The sequence below is a fragment of the Oenanthe melanoleuca genome, chromosome 25, assembly GCF_029582105.1.
Source record: "Oenanthe melanoleuca isolate GR-GAL-2019-014 chromosome 25, OMel1.0, whole genome shotgun sequence".
NCBI lineage: Eukaryota > Metazoa > Chordata > Aves > Passeriformes > Muscicapidae > Oenanthe > Oenanthe melanoleuca.
Genome location: NC_079358.1, coordinates 6,224,747 through 6,251,806, shown reverse-complemented (window position 1 = coordinate 6,251,806; position 27,060 = coordinate 6,224,747). Strand labels below are relative to the sequence as shown.

At 65.1% G+C, this 27,060-nt stretch overlaps 4 protein-coding genes and 1 long non-coding RNA gene across 6 annotated transcripts in view; 3 read left to right on the top strand and 2 right to left on the bottom strand.

Annotated features, from left to right (window-relative positions):
• Positions 1-5,320, top strand: part of SYMPK (symplekin scaffold protein) — a 40,557-nt gene extending 35,237 nt beyond the window's left edge. The window contains exons 14-18 of the mRNA XM_056510861.1: positions 1,172-1,348; positions 2,814-2,891; positions 3,391-3,618; positions 4,175-4,416; positions 5,290-5,320. Of these exons, the coding sequence (XP_056366836.1) occupies positions 1,172-1,348; positions 2,814-2,891; positions 3,391-3,618; positions 4,175-4,416; positions 5,290-5,320 (756 nt within the window). The remainder of the gene's footprint in view (positions 1-1,171; positions 1,349-2,813; positions 2,892-3,390; positions 3,619-4,174; positions 4,417-5,289) is intronic.
• A 79-nt stretch (positions 5,321-5,399) lies between these two features.
• On the top strand, positions 5,400-14,135 carry DMWD (DM1 locus, WD repeat containing). Its single transcript, XM_056510169.1, has 4 exons — positions 5,400-5,782; positions 8,119-8,304; positions 11,351-12,472; positions 14,009-14,135. The coding sequence occupies exons 1-4, from the start codon at positions 5,441-5,443 to the stop codon at positions 14,054-14,056; spliced, it is 1,698 nt and encodes a 565-aa protein (XP_056366144.1). The 5' UTR covers positions 5,400-5,440; the 3' UTR covers positions 14,057-14,135.
• Positions 14,136-14,539: 404 nt separating this feature from the next.
• On the top strand, positions 14,540-16,285 carry LOC130263353 (nascent polypeptide-associated complex subunit alpha, muscle-specific form-like). Its single transcript, XM_056510860.1, has 6 exons — positions 14,540-14,749; positions 14,982-15,280; positions 15,429-15,476; positions 15,560-15,605; positions 15,646-15,854; positions 16,026-16,285. The coding sequence occupies exons 1-6, from the start codon at positions 14,616-14,618 to the stop codon at positions 16,283-16,285; spliced, it is 996 nt and encodes a 331-aa protein (XP_056366835.1). The 5' UTR covers positions 14,540-14,615.
• Positions 16,286-17,723: 1,438 nt separating this feature from the next.
• On the bottom strand, positions 17,724-23,222 carry MYPOP (Myb related transcription factor, partner of profilin). The gene is made up of 6 exons (XM_056510859.1): positions 23,211-23,222; positions 21,399-21,742; positions 20,889-20,986; positions 20,015-20,058; positions 19,841-19,906; positions 17,724-18,340 (listed from the first exon to the last, which is right to left on the bottom strand). The coding sequence occupies exons 1-6, from the start codon at positions 23,220-23,222 to the stop codon at positions 18,251-18,253; spliced, it is 654 nt and encodes a 217-aa protein (XP_056366834.1). The 3' UTR covers positions 17,724-18,250.
• Positions 23,223-24,018: 796 nt separating this feature from the next.
• On the bottom strand, positions 24,019-26,414 carry LOC130262989 (uncharacterized). 2 transcript variants are annotated; one of them, XR_008842242.1, is made up of 3 exons: positions 26,012-26,414; positions 24,469-24,554; positions 24,019-24,226 (listed from the first exon to the last, which is right to left on the bottom strand). It is a non-coding gene; the product is annotated as an uncharacterized LOC130262989 (long non-coding RNA). The 2 variants fall into 2 exon arrangements; XR_008842243.1 differs by lacking the exon at positions 26,012-26,414 and adding an exon at positions 25,265-25,279.
• Between the last annotated feature and the right edge of the window lie 646 nt (positions 26,415-27,060).

Below are 27,060 nucleotides of genomic sequence, written 5' to 3'. Positions count from 1 at the left end.
AATTATCCCAAAATTCACCCAAATCTGGCCCCAAAATCCCACTGAAATTATCCCAGAATTCCTGGAAAAATCCCGCTGAAATTACTCCAAAATCCCTTAAAATCCCACTGAAATTATCCCAAAATTCCTGCAAAAATCCCACTGAAATGACCCCAAAAAAATCCCGCTGAAATTATCCCAAAATTCACCCCAAATCTGGCCCCGAAATTCCCGGTGCTCAGGTGACCCAGCCATGGTCACACACCTGTCCAGGCTCATCATGAAACAGGTGTGGGACCCCAAAATTCTCCAGAATTACCCCAAAATTCACTCCAAAAATCAAGTTCTGACCCCCAGGTGCCCCCCAGGTGTGTCCCAGGTGCCCCCCAGGTGTGTCCCAGGTGACCCCACTAGCACCAGGTGTGTCCCAGGTGACTCCAAGGTGACCCCAGGTGTGTCCCAGGTGACCCCACTAGCACCAGGTGTGTCCCAGGTGACCCCAGGTGTGTCTCAGGTGTGTCCCAGGTGCCCCCCAGGTGTGTCCCAGGTGACCCCACTGACCCCAGGTGTGTCCCAGGTGACCCCACTGACCCCAGGTGTGTCCCAGGTGACTCCAAGGTGACCCCAGGTGTGTCCCAGGTGTGTCCCAGGTGACCCCACTAGCACCAGGTGTGTCCCAGGTGACTCCAAGGTGACCCCAGGTGTGTCCCAGGTGACCCCACTAGCACCAGGTGTGTCCCAGGTGACCCCAGGTGTGTCTCAGGTGTGTCCCAGGTACCCCCAGGTGCCCCCCAGGTGTGTCCCAGGTGACCCCACTGACACCAGGTGTGTCCCAGGTGACTCCAAGGTGACCTCAGGTGTGTCCCAGGTGACCCCCAGGTGTGTCCCAGGTGTGTTCCAGGTGACCCCACTGACCCCAGGTGTGTCCCAGGTGCCCCCCAGGTGTGTCTCAGGTGACCCCAGGTGTGTCCCAGGTATGTCCCAGGTGACCCCAGGTGTGTCCCCAGGTGTGGAAGTACCCCAAGGTGTGGGAGGGGTTCATCAGTGACCCCACTGACCCCAGGTGACCCCACTGACCCCAGGTGTCCCAGGTGACCCCACTGACCCCAGATGTGTCCCAGGTGACCCCAGTGACCCCAGGTGTGTCCCAGGTACCCCCAGGTGACCCCACTGACCCCAGGTGTGTCCCCAGGTGTGGAAGTACCCCAAGGTGTGGGAGGGGTTCATCAAGTGCTGCCAGCGCACGAAGCCGCAGTCCTTCCAGGTGATCCTGCAGCTGCCGCCGCCCCAGCTCAGCGCCGTGTTCGACAAGTGCCCCGAGCTGAGGGAGCCCCTGCTGAGCCACGTGCGGGCCCTGACCCCCCACCAGGTGACACTGGGGACACCCATGGGGACAGGGGACAGCCATGGGGACAGGGACAGCCATGGGGACAGGGACAGCCATGGGGACAGGGGACATTGCTGTGGGACAGGGACAGTGCCCCGAGCTGAGGGAGCCCCTGCTGAGCCACGTGCGGGCCCTGACACCACACCAGGTGACACTGGGGACAGCCGTGGGGACAGGGGACAGCCATGGGGACAGGGGACAGCCATGGGGACAGGGACAGCCATGGGGACAGGGGACATTGATCTGGGACAGGGACAGTGCCCCGAGCTGAGGGAGCCCCTGCTGAGCCACGTGCGGGCCCTGACCCCCCACCAGGTGACACTGGGGACAGCCGTGGGGACAGGGGACAGCCATAGGGACAGCCATGGGGACAGGGACAGCCATGGGGACAGGGGACAGCCATGGGGACAGAGAACACCCATGGGGACAGGGGACAGCCATGGGGACAGGGACAGCCATGGGGACAGAGACAGCCATGGGGACAGGGGACACCCATGGGGACAGGGGACATTGATCTGGGACAGGGGACAGCCATGGGGACAGGGGACAGCCATGGAGACAGGGGACAGCCATGGGGACAGGGGACATTGCTGTGGGACAGGGACAGTGCCCCGAGCTGAGGGAGCCCCTGCTGAGCCACGTGCGGGCCCTGACCCCCCACCAGGTGACACTGGGGACAGCCATGGGGACAGGGGACATTGCTGGGGACAGCCATGGGGACAGCCATGGGGACAGGGGACAGCCATGGGGACAGGGGACAGCCATGGGGACACCCATGGGGACAGGGGACAGCCATGGGGACAGGGGACATTGCTGGGGACAGCCATGTAGACAGGGGACAGCCATGGGGACAGGGGACAGCCATGGGGACACCCATGGGGACAGGGGACAGCCATGGGGACAGGGGACATTGCTGGGGACAGCCATGTAGACAGGGGACAGCCATGGGGACAGGGGACAGCCATGGGGACAGGGGACATTGCTGGGGACAGCCATGTAGACAGGGGACAGCCATGGGGACAGCCATGGAGACAGGGGACAGCCATGGGGACAGGGGACAGCCATGGGGACAGGGGACATTGCTGGGGACAGCCATGGGGACAGGGGACAGCCATGGGGACAGGGGACATTGCTGGGGACAGCCATGGGGACAGCCATGGGGACAGGGGACAGCCATGGGGACAGGGGACAGTCATGGAGACAGGGGACAGTCATGGGGACAGGGGACAGCCATGGGGACAGCCATGGGGACAAGGGACAGCCATGGGGACAGGGGACATTGCTGGGGACAGCCATGGGGACAGGGGACATTGCATCCCCTAGGACAGGGGATATCGCTCTGGGGACAGTGACATCCCTGGGGACAGGTGACACTCCCGGGGATGTCACACACCCCAGGGGACAGGTGACACTGCCAGGGATGTCACCTGTCCCCTCCCTGTCACAGCAAGCGCACATCCCGCTGTCCACCATGGCCATCCTGGAGGCCACCACGCGCCACGAGCCCGAGGGGACACCTGGAGAGGTGGGGACAGGGGAGGGGATACCTGGACAGGTGGGGACAGGGGAGGGGACATGGGGGGTGACACCTGGAGAGGTGGGGACAGGGGAGGGGATACCTCGAGAGGTGGGGACGGGGGAGGGGACACAGGGGAGGGGACACCTGGAGAGGTGGGGACATGGGGACAGGGTGATGCCAGGCCCTTGGGGACCCCGAAAAACGGTGGCTTTGGGATTTTGGGGGTCAGGGTGACCCCAGATCCTTTGGGGACACCTGGAGAGGTGGGGACAGGGTGGGGGACAGGGGAGGGGGACACCTGGCCAGGTGGGGACAGGGGGACAGGGTGACCCCAGATCCTTGGGGACCCCCAAAAATGGTGGTTTTGGGGGGCTCAAGGTGACCCCAAACGCTTTGAGGACACCAGGACAGGGGTTGCTGAGGTTTTGGGGACCCCCCCCCCATGGGGACAAGGGACAATTTGGGGTCCCCCCTCACCTGTCCCTGTCCCCCCCCCCATTCCCAGGAGAAAGCCCCGAAACGTCCCAGCGAGGAGGAGCCCAAATCCAAGGGGGGCCCCCCAGCCCCGGGGGGGGGTCCCAGCTCGGGCTCCTCCCCCTCCGAAGCCCCCCCGGATTTGGGGGGGTCGGACCTGGAGCCCCCCTCCATCTTCATCAGCGTCCCCGAGGACGAGGAGAGCTCGGGGGGAGGGGGGGACACGTCCCCCCCCGACGCCGCCCTCGACACCCCCAAGGTGAGCACAGACCCCCCCCCTCCCCTTTTTTTGGGGTACCCCATTTGGGGTCCATTTTTAACCCCCCTTTTTTGGGGTACCCCATTTTGGGGGGTCCATTTTTAACCCCCTTTTTTTGGGGTTCCCCATTTTGATGGCAGTTTTAACCCCTTTTTTGGGGGGCATTTTTAACCCCCTTTTTTTGGGGTACCCCGTTTTGGGGTCCATTTTTAACCCCCTTTTTTTGGGGTACCCCATTTTGGGGGCAGTTTAACCCCTTTTTTGGGGTACCCCATTTTGGGGGCAGTTTTAACCCCCTTTTTTTGGGGTATCCCATTTGGGGTCCATTTTTAACCCCCTTTTTTGGGGTTCCCCATTTTGGGGGCAGTTTTAACCCCTTTTTTGGGGTCCATTTTTAACCCCCTTTCTTTGGGGTACCCCATTTTCGGGACCATTTTTAACCCCCTTTTTTTGGGGTACCCCATTTTGAGGGTCCATTTTTAACCCCCTTTTTTTTGGTGTACCCCATTTTGGGGGTCCATTTTTAACCCCTTCCTCCCCTTTTTTCTCCCCCCAGGACCCCCCCGCGGGCACGGAGCCCCCCCAAACCCTGCCCCCCCCCAGCGAGGCGCCCCCCGGCAGCCCCCCCTCATCAGAGCCGCCCCCCCCCCCGGCACCCAGAGCCCCGAGGTGCCCCCGGGGGGGGTCCCCGATGTCCCCACCGAGGGCTGAGGGGGGCGGGGGGAGCCTCCCGAGACCCCCAGGCCTGGGGGGGCAAAATAAAAAAAAACAAAACCTGGGAGAGGAATCTGGGGTCCGGTCTGGTTTTTTGGGGGGGGGGTCTCAGGGCTGGGGGCGTGGCTTTGTGGATATGCAAATTAGGGGGCGTGGTCAGCACTCAGGTGTTTGAGGTGGGCGTGGCCTGGGTCAGCTTTGGGGCGTGGCCTCTGCCTGGGACACGGTGACGTTTTAGGGGCGTGGCTTCTCCATTTTGGGGTGGGGTTTGTGGCAGTTGGGGGCGTGGTCTCCGCCAATGAGGGCGTGACCACACCTTATATGGGCATGCCCTCCCCCTCTCAGTGGGCGTGGCCCTGCTCTTTTCACGCTCTGATTGGTTCTTCCCATTATTGTGGGCGTGGTTTCCATGTTTTGGGGCGTGGTCTCTGCCACTCACAGGTGTGGTCTCGTTTGTGGGCGTGGTCTCTTCCAACAGGACGTGGCCACACCTTATATGGACATGCCCTCCCCTCTCAGTGGGCGTGGCCCTGCTCTCCTCACGCTCTGATTGGTTCTTCCCATTATTGTGGGCGTGGTTTCCATGTTTTGGGGCGTGGTCTCTGCCACTCACAGGTGTGGTCTCGTTTGTGGGCGTGGTCTCTTCCAACAGGACGTGGCCACACCTTATATGGTCACACCCTCCCCTCTCAGTGGGCGTGCCCCTGCTCTCCTCACTCTCTGATTGGCCCTTCCCACGCTTTGTGGGCGTGGTTTCTGTGTTTTGGGGCGTGGCCACACTTTATATGGTCACACCCTCGCCTCTCAGTGGGCGTGATTGGCTCTTTCCACCCGTGGGCGTGGTTTCTGTGTTTTGGGGCGTGGTCTCTGCCACTCAGCCATGATCCTAGTTAGGGGCGTGGTTTCCATGTTTTGGGGCGTGGCCTTACCTTATACGGTAACCCTTTCCCCTCTCAGTGGGCGTGGCCCCGCTCTCTTCACGCTCTGATTGGCCCTCCCCACCCTTTGTGGGCGTGGCTTTCACCCCCTCGTGGGCGTGGCCCCGGTGACTCAGCTCCGCCATGGCGGCGGCCGCTCCCGCCCGCGCCTGACGCGGCTTCCGGCGGCGATGGCGGCGGCGGCGGCGGCGCCGGGCCCGGGCCCGGCCGAGGCTCCCGCGGCCGCTCCGGAGCTCAAGAGCCGCTTCCGCACCCGCGAGGGCTCCTACCGCCTGCTGGGCCCCGCCACCGCCGCCGCCGCCGCCGCTTCCTCCGCCGCCGGGCCCGTCCCGGCCGGTGCCGCCCCGCCGGGCCCCGGGGCGCTGCCGCCGGTTCGGCTGTCGGTGGTGAGGCTGGCGCGGAGCCGCAGCCCGCCCGGAGGAAGCGCCGAGCGCAGCCGCGTGTGCTGCAACCTGGGCCGGGAGCTGCATTTCTATGGAGGGGCTGGAAGCGGGGGACGCGGCTGCCGCAGGGTAACCGGGAGAACCGGGGAGAACCGGGGAGAACGGGGGGAGGACCGGGGATAACGGGGAATAACAGGGGAGAACCGGGGAGAACGGGGGGAGGACCGGGGATAACGGGGGAGAACCGAGGATAACGGGGGAGAACCGAGGATAACGGGGAATAACGGGAGGAGGACCGGGGATAACGGGGAATAACAGGGGAGAACCGGGGATAACGGGGGAGAACGGGAGAGGACCGGGGAGAATGGAGGGAGAGCAGGGAGAACCGGGGATAACGGGGTGATGGGGGAAGGGGGGAATAGAGGGGAAAAGGTGACCCCAGGACTGGTGACAGTGACCTCAAGTTTGGTGACAGTGACCTCAGGGACAGTGGCAGTGACTCCAGGTTTGGTGACAGTGACCCCAGGGTTGGTGACAGTGACCCCAAGTTTGGTGACAGTGACCCCAGGGTTGGTGACAGTGACCCCAAAAACCCCCCAGGGGACTCCTGCGAATGGGGACAGTGGTGACAGTGACCACAGGGACAGTGACAATGACTCCAGGGAATGTGGCAGTGACCCCAAGTTTGGTGACAGTGACCCCAGGGGCAGTGACAGTGACCCCAAGTTTGGTGACAGTGACCCCAGGGTTGGTGACAGTGACCTCAGGGACAGTGGCAGTGACTCCAAGTTTGGTGACAGTGACCCCAAAAACCCCCCCAGGGGACCCTGCTAGTGGGGACAGTGGTGACAGTGACTCCAGGGTTGGTGACAGTGACCTCAGGGACAGTGGTGACAGTGACTCCAGGGTTGGTGACAGTGACCACAGGGACAGTGACAGTGACCCCAAAAACCACCCAGGGGACCCCTGCTAGTGGGGACAGTGGTGACAGTGACCCCAGGGTTGGTGACAGTGACTCCAGGGTTGGTGACAGTGACCCCAGGGTTGGTGACAGTGACTCCAGACCCCCCAGGACCCTCCGGACATCCCCAGTGGTGACCCAGGCTGGGCACAGAGTCCCCGGGCAGCACCAGGGGTGACATCCCTGGGCAGTGACAGTGACAGTGACAATGACAGTGACAGTGACAATGACAGTGACAGTGACAGTGACAGTGACAGTGACAGTGACAATGACATTGCCACCAGGCTGGTGATGGTGATAGTGACAATGACAGTGCCGGTGCCAGTGCTGGTGCAAGTGCCACCAGACCAGTGACAATGACAGTGACGATGACAGTGCCAGTAACAGTGACAATGACAGTGCCAATGGCGGTGACAGTACCAATGACAGTGACAGTGCCAATGGCAGTGGCAGTGACAGTGACAATGACAGTGCCAGTGCCAGTGCCAATGCCAGTGCCAGGCCAGGCCGGTGACAGTGACAATGACAGTACCAGTGACGGTGACAGTGACAATGACAGTGACAGTGCCAGTGCCAATGACAGTGCCAGTGCCAGGCCAGGCCAGTGACAGTGACAATGCCAATGACAGTGCCAGTGCCAGTGCCAGGCCAGGCCGGTGACAGTGACAATGACAGTGCCAGTGCCAGTGACAATGCCAGGTTGGTGACAGTGCCAGTGCCAGGCCAGGCCGGTGACAGTGACAATGACAGTGCCAGTGGCAGTGCCAGTGGCAGTGCCAGTGCCAGGTTGGTGACAGTGCCAGTGCCAGCCAGGCCGGTGACAGTGACAGTGACAGTGCCAATGCCAGGTTGGTGCCAGTGCCAGGCCAGGCCGGTGACAGTGACAGTGACGGTGACAGTGACAGTGCCAGTGCCAGGCCAGGCTGGTGACAGTCACAGTGACAGTGACAGTGACGGTGACAGTGCCAGTGCCAGGCCAGGCCGGTGGCAGTGCCAGGCCGGTGCCAGTGCCAGGTTGGTGCCAGTGCCAGCCGGGCCGGTGACAGTGACAATGACAGTACCAGTGCCAGTGCCAGTGACAGTGCCAGTGCCAGGCCGGTGCCAGTGGCAGTGACAGTGGCAGCCGTGCCGGTGACAGTGACAGTGCCAGTGCCAGGTTGGTGCCAGTGCCAGTGCCAGTGCCAGGTTGGTGCCAGTGGCAGTGGCAGTGACAGTGCCAGTGCCAGGTTGGTGCCAGTGGCAGTGGCAGTGACAGTGCCAGTGCCAGGTTGGTGCCAGTGCCAGTGGCAGTGGCAGTGCCAGTGCCAGGTTGGTGCCAGTGCCAGTGGCAGTGGCAGTGCCAGTGCCAGGTTGGTGCCAGTGCCAGTGGCAGTGGCAGCCGTGCCGGTGACAGTGGCAGTGACAATGCCAGGTTGGTGCCAGTGGCAGTGGCAGTGGCAGTGCCAGCTTGGTGGCAGTGCCAGTGGCAGTGGCAGCCGTGCCGGTGACGCCGCTGTCCCCGCAGGCGCTGGACCTGCAGCGCCCCATCGACAAGCGCGTGTACAAGGGCACGCAGCCCACCTGCCACGACTTCAACCAGTTCACGGCCGGCAGCGACACCCTGGCGCTGCTCGTGGGCTTCTCCGCCGGGCAGGTGCAGTACCTGGACCTGGCCAAGAAGGACAGCGCCGGCCGGCTCTTCAACGAGGAGGTGAGCGGCCACCGGGGACACCGGGGACACCGGGGACACCGGGGACACCGGGGACACCGGGGACACCGGGGACACCTTGGGGCCACCGGGGCCACCGGGGACACCTGGGGCCACCTGGGACACCGGGGACACCGGGGACACCTGGGACACCGGGGACACCGGGGACACCGGGGACAGCTTGGGATCACCAGGGACACCGGGGACACCGGGGACACCTTGGGGCCACCGGGGCCACCGGGGACACCGGGGACACCTGGGACACCTGGGACACCTGGGACACCTGGGACACCAGGGACACCTGGGACACCTGGGACACCTTGGGACCACCAGGGACACCTGGGACACCTGGGACACCGGGGACACCGGGGACACCTGGGACACCGGGGACACCTTGGGATTACCAGGGACACCGGGGACACCGGGGACACCTGGGACACCTGGGACACCAGGGACAGCTGGGACACCTGGGACACCTGAGACCACCTGGGACACCTTGGGGCCACCGGGGACACCTGGGAACACCTGGGACACCTTGGGGACACCTGGGACACCGGGGCCACCTGGGACACCTTGGGGACACCTGGGACACCGGGGCCACCTGGGACACCGGGGCCACCGGGGACACCTGGGACACCTGGGACCATCTGGGATCACCTGGGACACCTTGGGGCCACCAGGGACACCTTGGGGCCACCGGGGACACCTGGGGGCCACCGGGGACACCTGGGGACACCTGGGACCACCGGGGACACCTGGGACACCAGGGACACCTTGGGGCCACCGGGGACACCGGGGCCACCGGGGCCACCGGGGACAGCTTGGGATCACCAGGGACACCTGGGACACCGGGGACACCTGGGACACCTTGGGGCCACCTGGGACACCGGGGACACCGGGGACACCGGGGACACCTTGGGGCCACCGGGGACAGCTGGGACCACCTGGGACACCTGGGACACCAGGGACACCTGGGACACCTTGGGGACACCTGGGGACACCAGGGACACCTGGGATCACCTGGGACCACCTGGGACACCTGGGACACCTTGGGATCACCAGGGACACCTGGGACACCTTGGGGACACCTGGGACACCTTGGGATCACCTGGGACACCGGGGACACCTTGGGGACACCGGGGACACCTTGGGATCACCTGGGACACCGGGGACACCTGGGACACCGGGGACACCGGGGGACACCTGGGACACCTTGGGGCCACCAGGGACACCAGCATCCCCCTAAGGGACTAGGAACCCCCTGCGGCCACCAGCGTCCCCCTGGGGCCACCAGGGACCCCTTGGGTCCACCAGGGCCAGTGGAACCCCTTGGGACCACCAGCATCCCCCTGGGGCCAGCAGAAAACCCCTGGGGCCACAAGAAAACCCCTGGGGCCACCAGGAACCCCCTGGGGCCACCAGGGACACTGGGAACCCCTCAGGGCCACCAGGAACCCCTTGGGACCCCCGTGGGACCACCAGGACTCACCCAGGGCCACCAGGAACCCCTTGGGGACCCCTATGGGACCACCAGAAGCCCTCAGGACCCTCGTGGAACCCCCCAAGACCACCAAAAACCCTTTGGGGACTCCCATGGGACCACCAGGATTCGCCCATGGGACCACCAAGAACCCCTCAGGACCCCCGTGGGACCCCCCAGGACCACCAGAAACCCTTTGGGGACCCCCGTGGGACCACCAGGATCCCCCCAGGACCACCAGGAGCCCCTTGGGGTCACCTGTGGGGCCCCCAGGACTCACCCAGGGCCACCAAGAACCCCTTGGGGACCCCCGTGGGACCACCAGAACCTCCCCAGGACCACCAGGAACCCTTTTGGGACCCCCTGGGACCACCAGGACCTCCCCAGGGCCACCAGAAACCCCTTGGGGACCCCCATGGGACCACCAGAAACCCCTTGGGGTCCTCATGAGACCCCCCCCAGGACTTCCCCCAGGGCCACAGGCAACCCCTTGAGATCACTTATGGGACCACCAGGGCCACCAGGAGCCCCTCAGGACCCCCATGGGACCACCAGGGCCACCACAGGGCCACCAGGAGCCCCTTGGGGTCACTCATGAGACCACCAGGATCCCCCCAGGACCACCAGGAGCCCCTTGGGGTCACCTGTGGGGCCCCCAGGACTCATCCAGGGCCACCAAGAACCCCTTGGGGACCCCCGTGGGACCAACAGAAACCCTTTGGGGACTCCCGTGGGACCACCAGAACCTCCCCAGGACCACCAGGAACCCTTTGGGGACCCCCATGGGGCCACCAGGACCTTCCCAGGACCACCAGGAACCCTTTGGGGACCCCAATGGGGCCACCAGGACCTTCCCAGGACCACCAGAAACCCCTTGGGGTCCTCATGAGACCCCCCCAGGACTCCCCCAGGGCCACAAGGAGCCCCTTGGGATCACTCGTGGGACCACCAGGGCCACCATAGGGCCACCAGGAGCCCCTCAGGACCCCCGTGGGACCATCAGAACCTCCCCCAGGGCCACTAGAAACCCCTTGGGACCCCCACCATGGGACCACCAGAACCCCTCAGGACCCCCGTGGGACCCCCCAGTACCACCAGAAACCCTTTGGGGACCCCCGTGGGACCATCAGGACCACCCCAGGACCACCAGGAGCCCCTTGGATTCCCCCCAGGGCTACCAGGAGCCCCTTGGGACCCCCATGGGACCACCAGGAGCCCCTTGGGACCACCAGGACCCCCTTGGATTCCCCCCAGGGCCACCAGGAGCCCCTTGGGACCCCCATGGGACCATCAGGACTCACCTGGGACCACCAGGAGCCCCTTGGGACCCCCATGGGACCACCAGGAGCCCCTTGGATTCCCCCCAGGGCCACCAGGAGCCCCTTGGGACCACCAGGACTCGCCCAGGGCCACCAGAAACCCCTTGGGGACCCCCATGGGAGCACCAGGAACCCCTTGGGACCCCCATGGGACCACCAGGAGCCCCTTGGGACCCCCGTGGAACCCCCAGAACCCCTTTTATAATCCCCCCACCCCCGCCTCCTTTTAACCCTTTCCGTCCCCCCGCAGCGCCTCATCGACAAGTCCAAGGTGACCTTGGTCCGGTGGCTGCCGGACACGGAGCGCCTGTTCCTGGCGTCGCACGCCAGCGGCCACCTGTACCTGTACGACTCGGAGCAGCCGTGCGGGGCCACCAGCCCGCAGTACACGCTGGTCACGCAGGGCGAGGGCTTCCGCGTCTTCTCGTGCAAGAGCAAGACGCCGCGGAACCCGCTGCTCAAGTGGGCGGTGGGCTCGGGGCCGCTGAACGAGTTCGCCTTCTCGCCCGACGGGCGCTCGCTGGCGTGCGTGAGCCAGGACGGCGTGCTGCGGGTGTTCCACTTCTCCTCCATGCTGCTGCAGGGGATGATGCGCAGCTACTTCGGGGGGCTGCTCTGCGTCTGCTGGAGCCCCGACGGCCGCTACGTGGTGACGGGCGGCGAGGACGACCTGGTCACCGTGTGGTCGTTCGCCGAGGGCCGGGTGGTGGCCCGCGGCCACGGCCACAAGTCGTGGGTCAACGCGGTGGCGTTCGATCCGTTCACCACGCCCGAGGGTGGGGACGGGCGAGGCGGCGGCGGGGACGCCCCCGAGGACCCCCCGAGCGTCACCTACCGCTTCGGCTCGGCCGGCCAGGACACGCAGTTCTGCCTGTGGGACCTCACCGAGGACGTGCTGGACCCTCGGCCGCCCCCTCCCCGCGGCCCCCCGCCCCCGATCCCCGTCGCGGCGGGGTTGCCGCGCTCCTTGTCCCGCTCCAACAGCCTCCCCCAACCCGGCGGGGGTCCCCAAATCTCTCCGCGGGTCCCCCCGGTGCTGAGCGCGGGGCGTTTCGCCACGCTGACCCTGCGCGACCCCCCGGAGAAGGAGCACAAACGTTACCACAGCCTGGGCAACATCAGCCGGGGAGGGGGCGGCGCCGAGAAACCCCCCCCGGGGGGCGGCGCGGGGGGGTCCCGGGGGTCTCTGGACATGGCCAAGGTGCTGGGGACGGCGCTGTGCCCGCGGCTGCACGAGGTGCCGCTGCTCGAGCCGCTCGTCTGCAAGAAAATCGCGCAGGAGAGGCTGACGGTGCTGCTGTTCCTGGAGGATTGTATCGTGACAGCGTGCCAGGAGGGGCTGATCTGCACCTGGGCGCGGCCCGGGGTCTCGGTGAGTGCGGGGAGGGGATTTTGGGGTGATTTGGGGGGGATTTGGGGGGGTTTGGAGAGGATTTCGGGGGTCTGGGATGCGGTTTTAGGGTGCCAGGAGCGCCAGGTGTGTATCGCGACAGCCCTGTCAGGAGGGGCTGATCTGCACCTGGGTGCGGCCCGGGGTCTCGGTGAGTGCGGGGAGGGGATTTTGGGGGTTTCAGGTGGGATTTGGGGTGATTTTGGGGGGTTTAGAAGGAATTTGGGGGGTCTGGGATGCGGTTTTAGGGTGCCAGGAGCGCCAGGTTTGTATCGCGACAGCCCTGCCAGGAGGGGCTGATCTGCACCTGGGCGCGGCCCGGGGTCTCGGTGAGCGCGGGGAGGGGATTTTGGGGGTTTCAGGTGGGATTTGGGGTGATTTTGGGAGGTTTAGAGGGGATTTTGGGGGGTTTAGAAGGAATTTGGGGGGTCTGGGATGCGGTTTTGGGGTGCCAGGAGCGCCAGGTTTGTATCGCGACAGCCCTGCCAGGAGGGGCTGATCTGCACCTGGGCGCGGCCCGGGGTCTCGGTGAGTGCGGGGAGGGGTCTCGGAGGGAATTTGGGGGGATTTTGGGGGGTTCAGGTGGGATTTGGGATGTTTGAGGGGCGGTTTTGGGGTGCCAGGAGCGCCAGGTTTGTATCGCGACAGCCCTGTCGGGAGGGGCTGATCTGCACCTGGGCGCGGCCCGGGGTCTCTCTAAGTCTGGGGAGGGGTCTCGGAGGGGATTTTGGGGGGGTTTGGAGGGGATCTGGGGGGATTTTGGGGTGTTTAGAGGGCATTCGGGGGGATTTTAGGGTGTCAGCATCACCTGGACCATGTCGCGATAGTCTGTCGGGATGGGCTCATCTGTCCCCAGAGGCGACCCCACTGTCCCCGTGAGTCTGGGGGCGTCCGGAAGGGGATTTTTGGGGGGACTTGGGGGTGGTTTAGGGCGTCTAGGAGGAGCTCATCTGCAGCAGGTTTGTATCGCGATACTCTGTCGTGACAGGCTCGTCTCTCCCCGGGGCCCCCGTGAGTCTGGGGGTATCCGGGACGGGATTTTGGGGTGGTTTCGGGGGGATTTTTGGGGTGGGTTCGGGGGGATTTGGGGTGTTTTAGGGCGTCTAGGAGGAGCTCATCTGCAGCAGGTTTGTATCGCGATAGTCTGTCGGGATAGGCTCGTCTGTCCTCGGGGTTCCCGAGGAACTGGGGTGGGGTCTGGGGTCGTCCGGGCGGGAATTTGGGGTGATTTAGGGGGAATTTGGGAGGGTTTGGTGGGGATTTGGGGGGTCCCAGCAGCACCAGGACCCTGTCGCGATAATCTGTCGTGACAGGCTCGTCTCTTCCCGGTGTCCCTGTGAGTCTGGGGGTGTCCGGGACGGGATTTTGGGGTGTCCGGAGTGAATTTTTGGGGAACAAATCGCGGATTTTGGGGCCTGGGTGGCGGGGAGGGGGGGGGGAAATCCCCGCGATGACGTCACCAAGGAGTGGCAGGTGTCCCCTCCCCCGGTGACCGCTGTCCCCTCCCCCCCCCCGCAGGGCCTGTCCTCGCAGAACGGCGGCTCCCCGAGTGGCACCGTGGTGTAGCTGTCACCTGTGTCACCTCCGGTGTCACCCGCCAGGACACGTGTCACCCCCTGGGTCACCCCCTGGGTCACCTGTGTCACCCCCTGGGTCACCTGTGTCACCCGTGTCACCCGCAGTGCCACCCCCGTACTACTGAGCCCCCCCGGCGCTGTCCCCAGGGTGGCACCGCTGTCCCCAGGGTGGTGTCACCCTGTCACCACTGTCCCCAGGGTGTCACCGCTGTCCCCAGAGTGGTGTCACCTTGTCCCCAGGGTGTCACCGCTGTCCCCAGGGTGGTGTCACTGCTGTCCCCAGGGTGTCACCGCTGTCCCCAGAGCGATGTCACCGCTGTCCCCAGAGTGGTGTCACTTTGTCCCCGCGGTGTCACTTTGTCCTCAGGGTGGCACCGCTGTCCCCAGGGCGGTGTCACCCTGTCACCACTGTCCCCAGGGTGTCACCACTGTCCCCAGGGTGGCACCGCTGTCCCCAGGGCGATGTCACCACTGTCCCCAGGGTGTCACCACTGTCCCCAGGGTGGCACCGCTGTCCCCAGGGTGGTGTCACCGCTGTCCCCAGGGCGATGTCACCGCTGTCCCCAGGGTGTCACCGCTGTCCCCAAGGCGATGTCACCTCTGTCCCCAAGGCGATGTCACCGCTGTCCCCAGGGCGATGTCACCGCTGTCCCGAGGGTGGTGTCACCGCTGTCCCCAGGGTGTCACCACTGTCCCCAAGGCGATGTCACCGCTGTCCCCAGGGTGGTGTCACCGCTGTCCCCGCGGTGTCACCGCTGTCCCCAAGGTGTCACCGCTGTCCCCAAGGCGATGTCACCGCTGTCCCCAGGGTGTCACCGCTGTCCTCAGGGTGTCACCACTGTCCCCAAGGCGATGTCACCGCTGTCCCCAGGGTGTCACCTCTGTCCCCAGGGTGGTGTCACCGCTCTCCCCAGGGTGTCACCTCTGTCCCCAGAGTGGTGTCACCGCTGTCCCCAGGGTGTCACCGCTGTCCCCAAGGCGATGTCACCGCTGTCCCCAGAGTGGTGTCACCGCTGTCCCCAGCGTGTCACCGCTGTCCCCAGAGTGGTGTCACCGCTGTCCCCGCGGTGTCACTGCTGTCCCCAGGGTGTCACCGCTCTCCCCAGGGTGTCACCGCTGTCCCCAGAGCGATGTCACCGCTGTCCCCGCGGTGTCACCACTGTCCCCGGGGTGTCACCGCTGTCCCCAGGGTGGTGTCACCGCTGTCCCCAGGGTGGTGTCACCTTGTCCCCGCGGTGTCACCGCTGTCCCCAGGGTGGCACCTCTGTCCCCAGGGTGGTGTCACCGCTGTCCCCAGGGTGTCACCACTGTCCCCAGAGTGGTGTCACCGCTGTCCCCAAGGTGTCACCGCTGTCCCCAAGGCGATGTCACCGCTGTCCCCAGAGTGGTGTCACCGCTGTCCCCAAGGTGTCACCGCTGTCCCCAGAGTGGTGTCACCTCTGTCCCCGCGGTGTCACCACTGTCCCCAGAGTGGTGGTACCGCTGTCCCCAGGGTGTCACCACTGTCCCCAGAGCGATGTCACCGCTGTCCCCAGGGTGTCACCGCTGTCCCCAGAGTGGTGTCACCGCTGTCCCCAGGGTGGCACCGCTGTCCCCGCGGTGTCACCGCTGTCCCCAGGGTGTCACCACTGTCCCCAGGGTGGCACCGCTGTCCCCGCGGTGTCACCGCTCTCCCCAGGGTGTCACCGCTGTCCCCAGAGTGGTGTCACCTCTGTCCCCGCGGTGTCACCGCTGTCCCCAAGGCGATGTCACCGCTGTCCCCAGGGTGTCACCGCTGTCCCCAGGGTGTCACCGCTGTCCCCAGGGCGATGTCACCGCTGTCCCCGCGGTGTCACCGCTGTCCCCAGGGCGATGTCACCGCTGTCCCCAGAGTGGTGTCACCTCTGTCCCCAGGGTGTCACCGCTGTCCTCAGGGCGATGTCACCGCTGTCCCCAGAGCGTGTCACCTCTGTCCCCAGGGTGTCACCGCTGTCCCCAGAGCGATGTCACCGCTGTCCCCAGGGTGTCACCGCTGTCCCCAGAGCGATGTCACCGCTGTCCCCGCGGTGTCACCGCCCCGTGCCCGGGGACATCCCCGCCCCCACCCCGTGCCTTCGTCACTTTATTGTCCCCGCGGGGTCACCGCGCGTCCCCCCCTCCCTTATTTATACTAAAGAGACTTTTTTGGCACCCGAGTGGCACCGGCGTGTCCGGGGGAGGGGACAGGAGGGGACAATGAGGGGACAGCGCGGGGACAATGAGGGGACAGCGGGCGGTGCGCGGGGACAGCGCGGGAACACGATTGGGGACACGGATGGACTGGGGACACTGTGGGTGGCGCTTGGGGACACGGATGGACTGGGGACACTGTGGGTGGCACTTGGGGACACGGATGAATTTGGGACACTGTGGGTGGCACTTGGGGACAGAACAGGGACACTGTGGGTGGCACGGGGAGGGACTGGGGACACTGTGGGTGGCGCTTGGGGACACGGATGAATTGGGGACACGCTGGGTGGCGCTTGGGGACAGAACAGGGACACGCTGGGTGGCACTTGGGGAGGGACTGGGGACACTGTGGGTGGCACTTGGGGACACGGATGAATTTGGGACACTGTGGGTGGCACTTGGGGACAGAACAGGGACACTGTGGGTGGCACGGGGAGGGACTGGGGACGCGCTGGGTGGCGCTTGGGGACAGAACCGGGACACGCTGGGTGGCACTTGGGGACACGGATGGACTGGGGACACTGTGGGTGGCGCTTGGGGACAGAACAGGGACACGCTGGGTGACACGGGGAGGGACTGGGGACACTGTGGGTGGCACTTGGGGACACGGATGAATTTGGGACACTGTGGGTGGCACTTGGGGACAGAACAGGGACACGCTGGGTGGCACGGGGAGGGACTGGGGACACTGTGGGTGGCACTTGGGGACACGGATGGACTGGGGACACGCTGGGTGGCACTTGGGGACACGGATGAATTGGGGACACTGTGGATGGCACTTGGGGACAGAACAGGGACACTGTGGGTGGCACGGGGAGGGACTGGGGACACTGTGGGTGGCGCTTGGGGACGGAACAGGGACACGCTGGGTGGCACTTGGGGACACGGATGAATTTGGGACACGCTGGGTGGCACTTGGGGACAGAACAGGGACACGCTGGGTGGCACGGGGAGGGACTGGGGACACTGTGGGTGGCGCTTGGGGACACGGGGACAACTCGGGGACTGTTTGAGACACGGGAGGTGGCACAGGGGGACAATTTGGGGACGCGGGGGTGGCACTGGGGACAGTTCGGAGACACAGGGGGTGGCACAGGGACAATTTGGGGACACGTGAATGATGCAGAGGGGACAGTTTGGGGACGCAGCGGTGGCAGAAGGGGACAGGGGGACATTTTGGGGACACGGGGGGGGCACAGGGGGACACGGGGGGGCACAGGGGGACACGAGGGTGACACAGGAGACATGAGAACGTTTTGGGGACACGGGGGTGGCACAGGGGGACATTTTGGGGACAGAAGGGGTGGCACAAGGGGACACTTTAGAAACTTGGGGACACGGGGGTGGCACAAGGGGACATTTTAGGGACACGGGGGTGGCACGGGGGACACGAGGACATTTTGGGGACACGGGGGTGGCGCCGAGGGGACAATCTGGGGACACGGCGGTGGCAGAAACACAACTTTATTCTCGTCCCCTCCCCCCCCCCCCCGGGGTGGGGGGTCAGATTTTGGGGTGGGGGCATAAATAGGGGGAGGGGTCTTTAGTGCAAACGTCCCTACGAATAAATTACTAATGGGGGACGGCGGGGGGGGCTCGGGGGGCCCCCCCACCCTTTTTTGGGGGGGGTCGCGTCCCGCTGCCCCTCGGGGAGGGTCATGGGGGCACCGGGGAGACCCCTCCCCAAATTATTTTTGGGGGGATTTGGGGTGGGGGGATGGGGGGACACGCGCGGTTGGGACCCCCCCGGGGGGGGGGTGTAGTGGTTTTGGGGGGGGGGGAGGGGCTCGGATTTTGGGGACCCCCCCCCTCCCCCCCCCAGGTGGGATTTTGGGGAGGGGTCTTGTGATTTTGGGGAGGGGTCTCTGTACAGGGAAAGGGGGGGGGGTTAAGTGCAACGAAGTGGGGGGACACCTTGGGGACAATTTGGGGACAATTTGGGGACACCTGGGGACAATTTGGGGACAGTCCCGAATTAAGGGGGGGTCCCGGGGGGCGCGGGCGGGGGGCGCAGGCCGGCGGCGCAGAGCAGCAGACAGTCCTTGGTGGCACCGGGGTGTGGCACCTGGGGACAGCGACACGGTCAGGGCGCGCGGGTGGCATCGTCACCGTCGTCACCGTCGTCACCATTGTCACCATTGTCACCAAACCCGCCCCCCGCGCTGTGTCACCCTCCCAGGTCCCCTCCGGATGGTGGCACCTCCCCTCCCCCAGCCTTGTTGGGGACATAAGGGACACCGGGGTGGCACTGCCGCGGGGGTGGCACTGCCCAGGGGGTGGTGACACTGCCCGGGGTGTGACACTGCCCCGGGGGTGGCAGTGCCAGCGGTGGTGGCAGTGCCCAGGGTGACCCAGCTGCAGTTGTCACCTCCTCGGGGCTGGTGGCCCAGCATGGGGAGGTGGCCTTGGGGACATGCCCAGGGTGGCAGTGGCACGGGTGTGGCACTGGGGACATGCCCAGCGGTGGCAGTGACACGGGTGGGGGTGGCACAGGTGGCATTGGGGACATGCCCAGAGGTGGCAGTGGCAGGGGGGGGATGGCAGGGCGTGGCAGTGGGTGACACGGGGTGGCAGGAGGTGACAGTGGGTGACAGGGGGTGGCAGTGGCAGTGCCAGGGGGTGGCACAGGTGACACAGTGACAGTGACAGCCCCACGTACCCGGGCCCAGAGCAGCAGGTGCCGGGACAGGGGGTGACAGGGGGTGACAGTGGGTGACAGTGGGTGGCAGTGGGTGACAGTGGGTGGCAGTGGGTGACAGTGGGTGACAGGGGGTGACAGGGGACAGCAGTGGCAGTGGCAGGGGGTGGCACAGGTGACACAGGTGACACGGTGACAGTGACAGTGACAGCCCCACGTACCCGGGCCCAGAGCAGCAGGTGCCGGGACAGGGGGTGGCAGTGGGTGACAGTGGGTGGCAGTGGGTGACAGGGGCTGGCAGGGGCTGGCAGGGGGTGGCAGGGGGTGGCACAGGTGACACGGGTGACACGGTGACAGTGACAGCCCCACGTACCCAGGCCCAGAGCAGCAGGTGCCGGGACAGGGGGTGGCAGTGGGTGACAGTGGGTGGCAGTGGGTGGCAGTGGGTGACAGTGGCAGTGGCAGTGGCTGGCAGGGGGTGGCACAGGTGGCACGGGTGACACGGTGACAGTGACAGTGACAGCCCCACGTACCCGGGCCCAGAGCAGCAGGTGCCGGGACAGGGGGTGGCAGTGGGTGACAGGGGGTGGCAGTGGAAGTACCAGGGGGTGGCAGTGGGTGACAGTGGGTGGCAGTGGGTGGCAGTGGGTGGCAGTGGGTGGCAGGGGGTGGCAGTGGGTGGCAGTGGGTGACAGGGGATGGCAGTGGCAGTGCCAGGGGGTGGCACAGGTGGCACAGGTGACACGGGTGACACGGTGACAGTGACAGCCCACGTACCCGGGCCCAGAGCAGCAGGTGCCAGGACAGGGGGTGGCAGTGGGTGGCAGTGGGTGACAGTGGGTGACAGTGGCAGTGGCAGGGGCTGGCAGGGGGTGGCACAGGTGACACAGGTGACACGGTGACAGTGACAGTGACAGCCCCACGTACCCGGGCCCAGAGCAGCAGGTGCCGGGACAGGGGCAGCCCCAGGGGGGAGCGGAAAAGCCGGGGGGGCTGCGGAGAGAGCAGAGAGCGTCAGCCCCCCCCAAATCACCCCAAAATCACCCCAAAAACCCAAAAAACCCCAAAAACCCCCCAAAATCACCCCAAAACCGCCCTTACCTCCACGGGGGGGGCCGCGGTGGGGGGGGGCTGCTCCGCGCCTCCTGCAAGGGAAATTTGGGGAGGGGGGGGCGTGGTCAGGGTTGGACCCCTCCCCCCCAAAATATTGGGGAACCCCTTTTGGGGTGTCCCCCAAATTTAGGGAGCCCCCAGCCCCCAAATTTGGGGAGGGGACAATTTCCTGGCGCCGAAAATGGGGTGTGGAACGGGGGGGGACAGGGGTCCTAATCCCACCCCCCCCCCCCTCTAAAATCACCCCCAAAATATTTTGGGGTCCCGAGGAATTTGGGGAGCCCCCGGTGAATTTCAGGGGTTGGGGACAGCCCAGGGTGGGGTGGGGACATTCCCGGGGGTGACACTGAGGGGACCCCAGGGATTTTGGGGCGGGGGGGTCACAGGGATTTTGGGGACATTCCGGGGGGGGGTCACAGGGATTTTGGGGCGGGGGGGGTCACAGGGATTTTGGGGACATTCCCAGGGGTGTCCCCAAGGATTTTGGGGCGGGGGGAATCACAGGAATTTTGGGGACATTCCGGGGGGGTCACAGGGATTTTGGGGACATTCTGGGGGGGTCACAGGAATTTTGGGGCGGGGGGAATCACAGGAATTTTGGGGACATTCCGGGGGGGTCACAGGGATTTTGGGGCGGGGGGAATCACAGGAATTTTGGGGACATTCCGGGGGGGTCACAGGGATTTTGGGGACATTCCGGGGGGGTCACAGGGATTTTGGGGACATTCCGGGGGGGGGGTCACAGGGATTCTGGGGACATTCCGGGGGAATCACAGGAATTTTGGGGACATTCCGGGGGGGTCACAGGGATTTTGGGGACATTCCGGGGGTGTCCCCGAGGATTTTGGGGAGGGGTCCTTGCCTGGCGGCGGGGGCGGGCCGGGCCCGGGGGGGTCACTCTGCAGCCGCCGCAGTTTCGCTTCCAGTTCCAGGTTGCGGCTCTCGGCCTCCTGCAGGCGCCTGCGGGGCGGGGACAGTTGGGGACAGTTGGGGACAGTTGGGGACAACCCCGGGGACACCCCCGGACCCCCTCGGTCCCCGTTGTCCTGCGCTATGGCCTCGGTGTCATTGTCGCCACAGCAGCTGGGGGCACCGGGGACACTGTAGCGGTTGTCACCCTGCTGTCACCCCTGGTGTCACCTCCCCGGTGGCGGCTGTCACCCTGGTGTCACCCTCGGGGTCCCTGGTGTCACCCTCGGGGTCCCGCTGTCCCTCCTGTCCCTGCTGTCCCCTCTGTCCCGCTGTCCCCTCTGTCCCGCTGTCCCGCTGTCCCGCTGTCCCTCTGTCCCCTCCTGTCCCGCTGTCCCTCTGTCCCTCTGTCCCGCTCTCCCTCTGTCCCTCTGTCCCTCTGTCCCTCTGTCCCCTCCCGTACCGGGCCAGTCCCTGTCCCGCCGCCCGCAGTTTCCCGAGCTCCCGCTCCAGCGCCTCCCGCCCGCGCCGCTCCTTGGCCAGCGCCTCCCGGAGCTCCGGTACCGACACCGGCACCGGCACCGGCTCCGGGACCGGCTCCGGGACCGCGGGGACCGGGACTGGGACCGCAGAGACCGCAGGGACCGCGACCGGGACCGCCGGGACCGCGACCGGGACCGGGACCGCCGGGACCGCCGGCGCCACCTGCGGGAACCGCGACTGCCTGGGGACCCCCGGGATTCGGGATCCCCGAACCGGGCACCGAACCCCGGAATTACCGAGATTAGTGATCCCCAGAACCGGACACTGACCCCCGGGATCCCCCGAACCGAGCACCGACCCCCGGGATTCGGGATCCCCCGAACCGGGCACCGAACCCGGAATTACCGAGATTAGTGATCCCCAGAACCGGACACTGACCCCCGGGATTCCCCGAACCCCCGGGATTCGGGATCCCCGAACCGGGCACCGAACCCCGGGATTACCGAGATTAGTGATCCCCCGAACCGGGCACCGAACCCCGGGATTCTGGATCCCCCGAACCGGGCACCGAACCCCGGAATTACCGAGATTAGTGATCCCCAGAACCGGACACTGACCCCCGGGATTCCCCCGAACCTCCGGGATCCCCCGAATCGAGCACCGACCCCCGGGATTCCCCGAACCGGGCACCGAACACCGGAATTACCGGGATTCGGGATCCCCCGAACCGGGCACTGACCCCCGGGATCCGGGATCCCCCGAACCGGGCACCGAACCCCGGGATTCCCCGAACCGGACACCGACCCCCGGGATTCCCCGAACCCCCGGGATTCGGGATCCCCCGAACCAGGATCCCCTTTTCCGCCCCTGTCAGCACCGGAATTCCCGGGATTTCTGGATTTCCCGTGTTTTGGGACCCCTCCACACCAGCCACCGACCCCTCCCCAAATCCCGGGACCCCTCCCCACATCCCAGGACCCCCCAAATCCCGGGACCCCCCAAATCCCGGGACCCCTCCCCAAATCCCGGGACCCCCCAAATCCCGGGATCCCCCAAATCCCGGGACACCCCCAGATCCCAGGACCCCCCAAATCCCGGGACCCCTCCCCAAATCCCGAGACACCCCCAAATCCCGGGACCCCTCCCCAAATCCCAGGACCCCCCCAAATCCCGGGACCCCTCCCCAAATCCCGGGATCCCTCCCCAAATTCCGGGACCCCTCCCCAAATCCCGGGACCCCCCAGATCCCGGGACCCCTCCCCAAATCCCGGGACCCCTCCCCAAATCCCGGGACCCCTCCCGAAATCCCGAGACACCCCCAAATCCCTGGACCCCTGCCCAAATCCCGGGACACCCCAAATCCCGAGACACCCCCAAATCCCGGGATCCCTCCCCAAATCCCAGGACCCCCCAAATCCCGGGACACCCCCGATTCCCGGGACCCCTCCCCAAATCCCAGGACCCCCCCAAATCCCGGGGCCCCTCCCCACATCCCAGGACCCCCCAAATCCCGGGACCCCCCAAAAAAATCCCGGGACACCCCCAAATCCCGGGACCCCTCCCCAAATCCCAGGACCCCCCAAATCCCGAGACACCCCCAAATCCCGGGATCCCTCCCCAAATCCCGGGACACCCCAAATCCCGGGACCCCCCAAATCCCGAGACACCCCCAAATCCCGGGATCCCTCCCCAAATCCCGGGACACCCCAAATCCCGGGACCCCCCAAATCCCGGGACACCCCAAATCCCGAGACACCCCCAAATCCCGGGACCCCTCCCCAAATCCCGGGACCCCTCCCCACATCCCGGGACCCCTCAAATCCCGGGACCCCCCAAATCCCGGGACACCCCAAATCCCGGGACCCCTCCCCAAATCCCGGGACCCCTCCCCACATCCCGGGACCCCCCAAATCCCGGGACCCCTCCCCACATCCCAGGACCCCTCCCCAAATCCCGGGATCCCTCCCCAAATCCCAGGACCCCCCAAATCCCGGGACCCCTCCCCACATCCCAGGACCCCTCCCCAAATCCCGGGATCCCTCCCCAAATCCCGGGACCCCCCCAAATCCCGGGACCCCTCCCCACATCCCGGGACCCCTCCCCACATCCCGCACCTACCGGCGGTGCCCGGGGGGGCTCCGTGCCCGGGGGGGGGCCGGTCCTGGGGGGCGCCCCCTTGGCCGGGGGGGGTCCCTTGGGGGCGGGGGGAGGGGCCTGGGGTGGGGGGGGCGCTTTTTGGGGGGTCGCGGCCGTGGGGGGGGGAGGAGGAGACCCTTGAGGTGCAGGGACCCCTTTTTGGGGGGGCTCCGCGGGGGGGGCGGGAGCCCCTTTAGGCGGGGGGGGTCCCGCAGGTTGGGGGGGGGGAGGGGCTTTGGGTGGGGGGTGGGATTCTTGGGGGGGCCCCCCCTTGGGGGCGGGGGGTGGCAATTTTTGGGGGGGTGTTCCCGCGGGCGGGGGGGGCCCTTTTTGGGGGGAGCCCTTTTGGGGGGGAGGTCCCGTCAGTTCAGAGGTCCCCGTGGGCGGGGGGGGGGCTCTTTTTGGGGGGTCCCCTCCGTCGGTGTCGGGGTCCCCGTGGGTGGGGGGGGCTCTTTTTGAGGGGGGGCCCCCGGGGGGGTGGGGGCGCCCTGGGATGGGGGGGGCGGGGGGGGCGTCCCCCTTCGCGGGGGGGTCCCTATGGCCAAGGGGGTCCCGCTGCCCGGGGGGGTCCCCGATTCGGGGGGGGTCCCCCACTCCCCCTCCAGCTCCATGGCCGCGTCCTGGTCCCACTCCTCATCCTCATCCTCATCTTCCTCCTCTTCTTCCTCGTCCCTAAAACCGGGGTGAGGGTGAGGGGGGGGGGCACAGGGGTGAGGGGGGGGTCACCTGGAGCCCCCCTCCCCTTTCCCATCCCCCCCTGCGCCCCACATTCCTATTATACCCCCATTTTCACCCCCCACATTTCCCTCCCCCGGTCCCCAAAACCCACCCTGGACCCCCCAAAACCCCCCCTGGACCCCCCCAAAACCCCCCCTGGACCCCCCAAAACCCCCCCTGGACCCCCCCAAACTCACTCGCGGTCCCCGCGGGCGTACGAGTACCCCACGAACGGGAGGTGCAGCCCCAGCTCGGGGGGGTCCCCCGGCTCCCCCAGCAGCTCCTGGAGAGGGGGGGACACGTTAAATATGGGGGGGGGATTTTGGGGGGTCCCAAGTGACGAGTCAATGGATGGGAGAACATTTTGGGGGGGGGGGGTCTCGTGGGGGAATTTGGAAAAAGGGGTGGAGGGGGGAATGGCGGGGGGGGGCTCTGGATTTGGGGGGTCCCACGGGGGGGTCACGGGGGTGGGAGTCTCATTTTGGGGGGGTCTGTAAAGAGGGGGATGCTGGGATAGGGAAATGGGGGGGAGGGGTGCTGGGGTTATCTCGGGTTTATCCCAGGACTAACCCTGGTTTATCCCGGTTCTATCCTGGTTCTTTCCTGGTCCTATCCCGGTCCTATCCCGGTTCTATTGTGGTTTTATCCCAGTTCTGTCCCGGTTCTATCCCGGTTCTGACATGCTGGCTCAGACCAGCACGGTCTATCCCAGGTCTATCCCAGGTTTATCCCAGGTTTATCCCAGATCTATCCCAGGTTTATCCCAGGTTTATCCCTGGTTCTATCCCAGGTTTATCCCTGGTTCTATCCCAGGTTAATCCCGGGTTTATCCCAAGTTTATCTCAGGTTTATCCCTGGTTCTATCCCAGGTTAATCCCGGGTTTATCCCAGGTTTATCCCTGGTTCTATCCCAGGTTTATCCCAGATTTACCCCAGATCTATCCCAGGTTTATCCCAGGTTTATCCCGGGTCTATCCCGGGTTAACCCCTCACCTGCTGGCTCAGGCAGTTGTCCAGCACGGTCTATCCCAGATCTATCCCCGGATCTATCCCAGATCTATCCCAGGATTATCCCAGGTTTATCCCAGATCTATCCCAGGTTTATCCCAGATCTATCCCAGGTTTATCCCAGGTTTATCCCTGGTTCTATCCCAGGTTTATCCCTGGTTCTATCCCAGGTTTATCCCAGATCTTTCCAAGATCTATCCCAGGTTTATTCCAGGTTTATCCCTGGTTCTATCCCAGGTTTATCCCTGGTTCTATCCCAGGTTTATCCCAGATTTACCCCAGATCTATCCCAGGTTTATCCCAGGTTTATCCCTGGTTCTATCCCAGGTTTACCCCAGATCTATCCCAGGTTTATCCCAGGTTTATCCCGGGTCTATCCCGGGTTTATTAACCCGTTCCTCACCTGCTGGCTCAGGCAGTCGTCCAGCACGGTCTATCCCCGATCCCATCCCGGTTCTATCCCAGGTTTATCCCCGGTTTATCCCTGGTTCTATCCCAGGTTTATCCCAGATTTACCCCAGATCTATCCCAGGTTTATCCCGGGTCTATCCCGGGTTTATCCCATTTCTCACCTGCTGGCTCAGGCAGTTGTCCAGCACGGTTTATCCCCGGTCTATTCCCGATCCCATCCCAGATTTATCCCAGCTTTATCCCGGTTCTATCCCAGGTTTATTCCCGGTTTATCCTGGTTCTATGCCGGTTCTATCCCGGGTTTATTAACCCGTTCCTCACCTGCTGGCTCAGGCAATCGTCCAGCACGGTCTATCCCGATCCCATCCCGGTTCTATCCCAGCTTTATCCCCGGTTTATCCGGATCCCATCCCGGCTTTATCCCGGTTCTGTCCCGGTTCTATCCCAGGTTTATTAACCCCTCACCTGCTGGCTCAGGCAATCGTCCAGCACGGTCTATCCCGATCCCATCCCGGTTCTATCCCAGCTTTATCCCCGGTTTATCCGGATCCCATCGCAGCTTTATCCCGGTCCTATCCCGTTCCTATCCCGTGTTTATTAACCCGTTTCTCACCTGCTGGCTCAGACAATCGTCCAGCACGGTCTATCCCCGATCCCATCCCGGTTCTATCCCAGCTTTATCCCCGGTTTATCCCGATCCCGTTCCAGGTTTATTCCCGGTTTATCCCGGGTCTATCCCGTGTTAACCCCTCACCTGCTGGCTCAGGCAGTCGTCCAGCACGGTCTATCCCCGATCCCATCCCGGTTCTATCCCAGCTTTATCCCCGGTCTATCCCCGATCCCATCCCAGGTCTATCCCGGTTCTATCCCAGCTCTATCCCGGGTCTATCCCGGGTTTATTAACCCGTTCCTCACCTGCTGGCTCAGGCAGTCGTTCAGCACGGTCTATCCCCGATCCCATCCCGGTTCTATCCCAGCTTTATCCCCGGTTTATCCGGATCTATCCCGGGTTTATTCCCGGCTTTATCCCGATCCCATCCCGGGTTTATTCCCGGTTTATTCCAGGTCTATCCCGATCCCATCCCGGTTCTATCCCAGCTTTATCCCCGGTTTATCCGGATCCCATCCCGGGTTTATCCCGGTTCTGTCCCGGTTCTATCCCAGGTTTATCCCCGGTTTATCCGGATCCCATCCCGGCTTTATCCCGGTTCTGTCCCAGTTCTATCGCGGGTTTATCCCGTGTTAACCCCTCACCTGCTGGCTCAGGCAATCGTCCAGCACGGTCTATCCCGATCCCATCCCGGTTCTATCCCAGCTTTATCCCCGGTTTATCCGGATCCCATCCCGGGTTTATCCCGGTTTATCCCGGG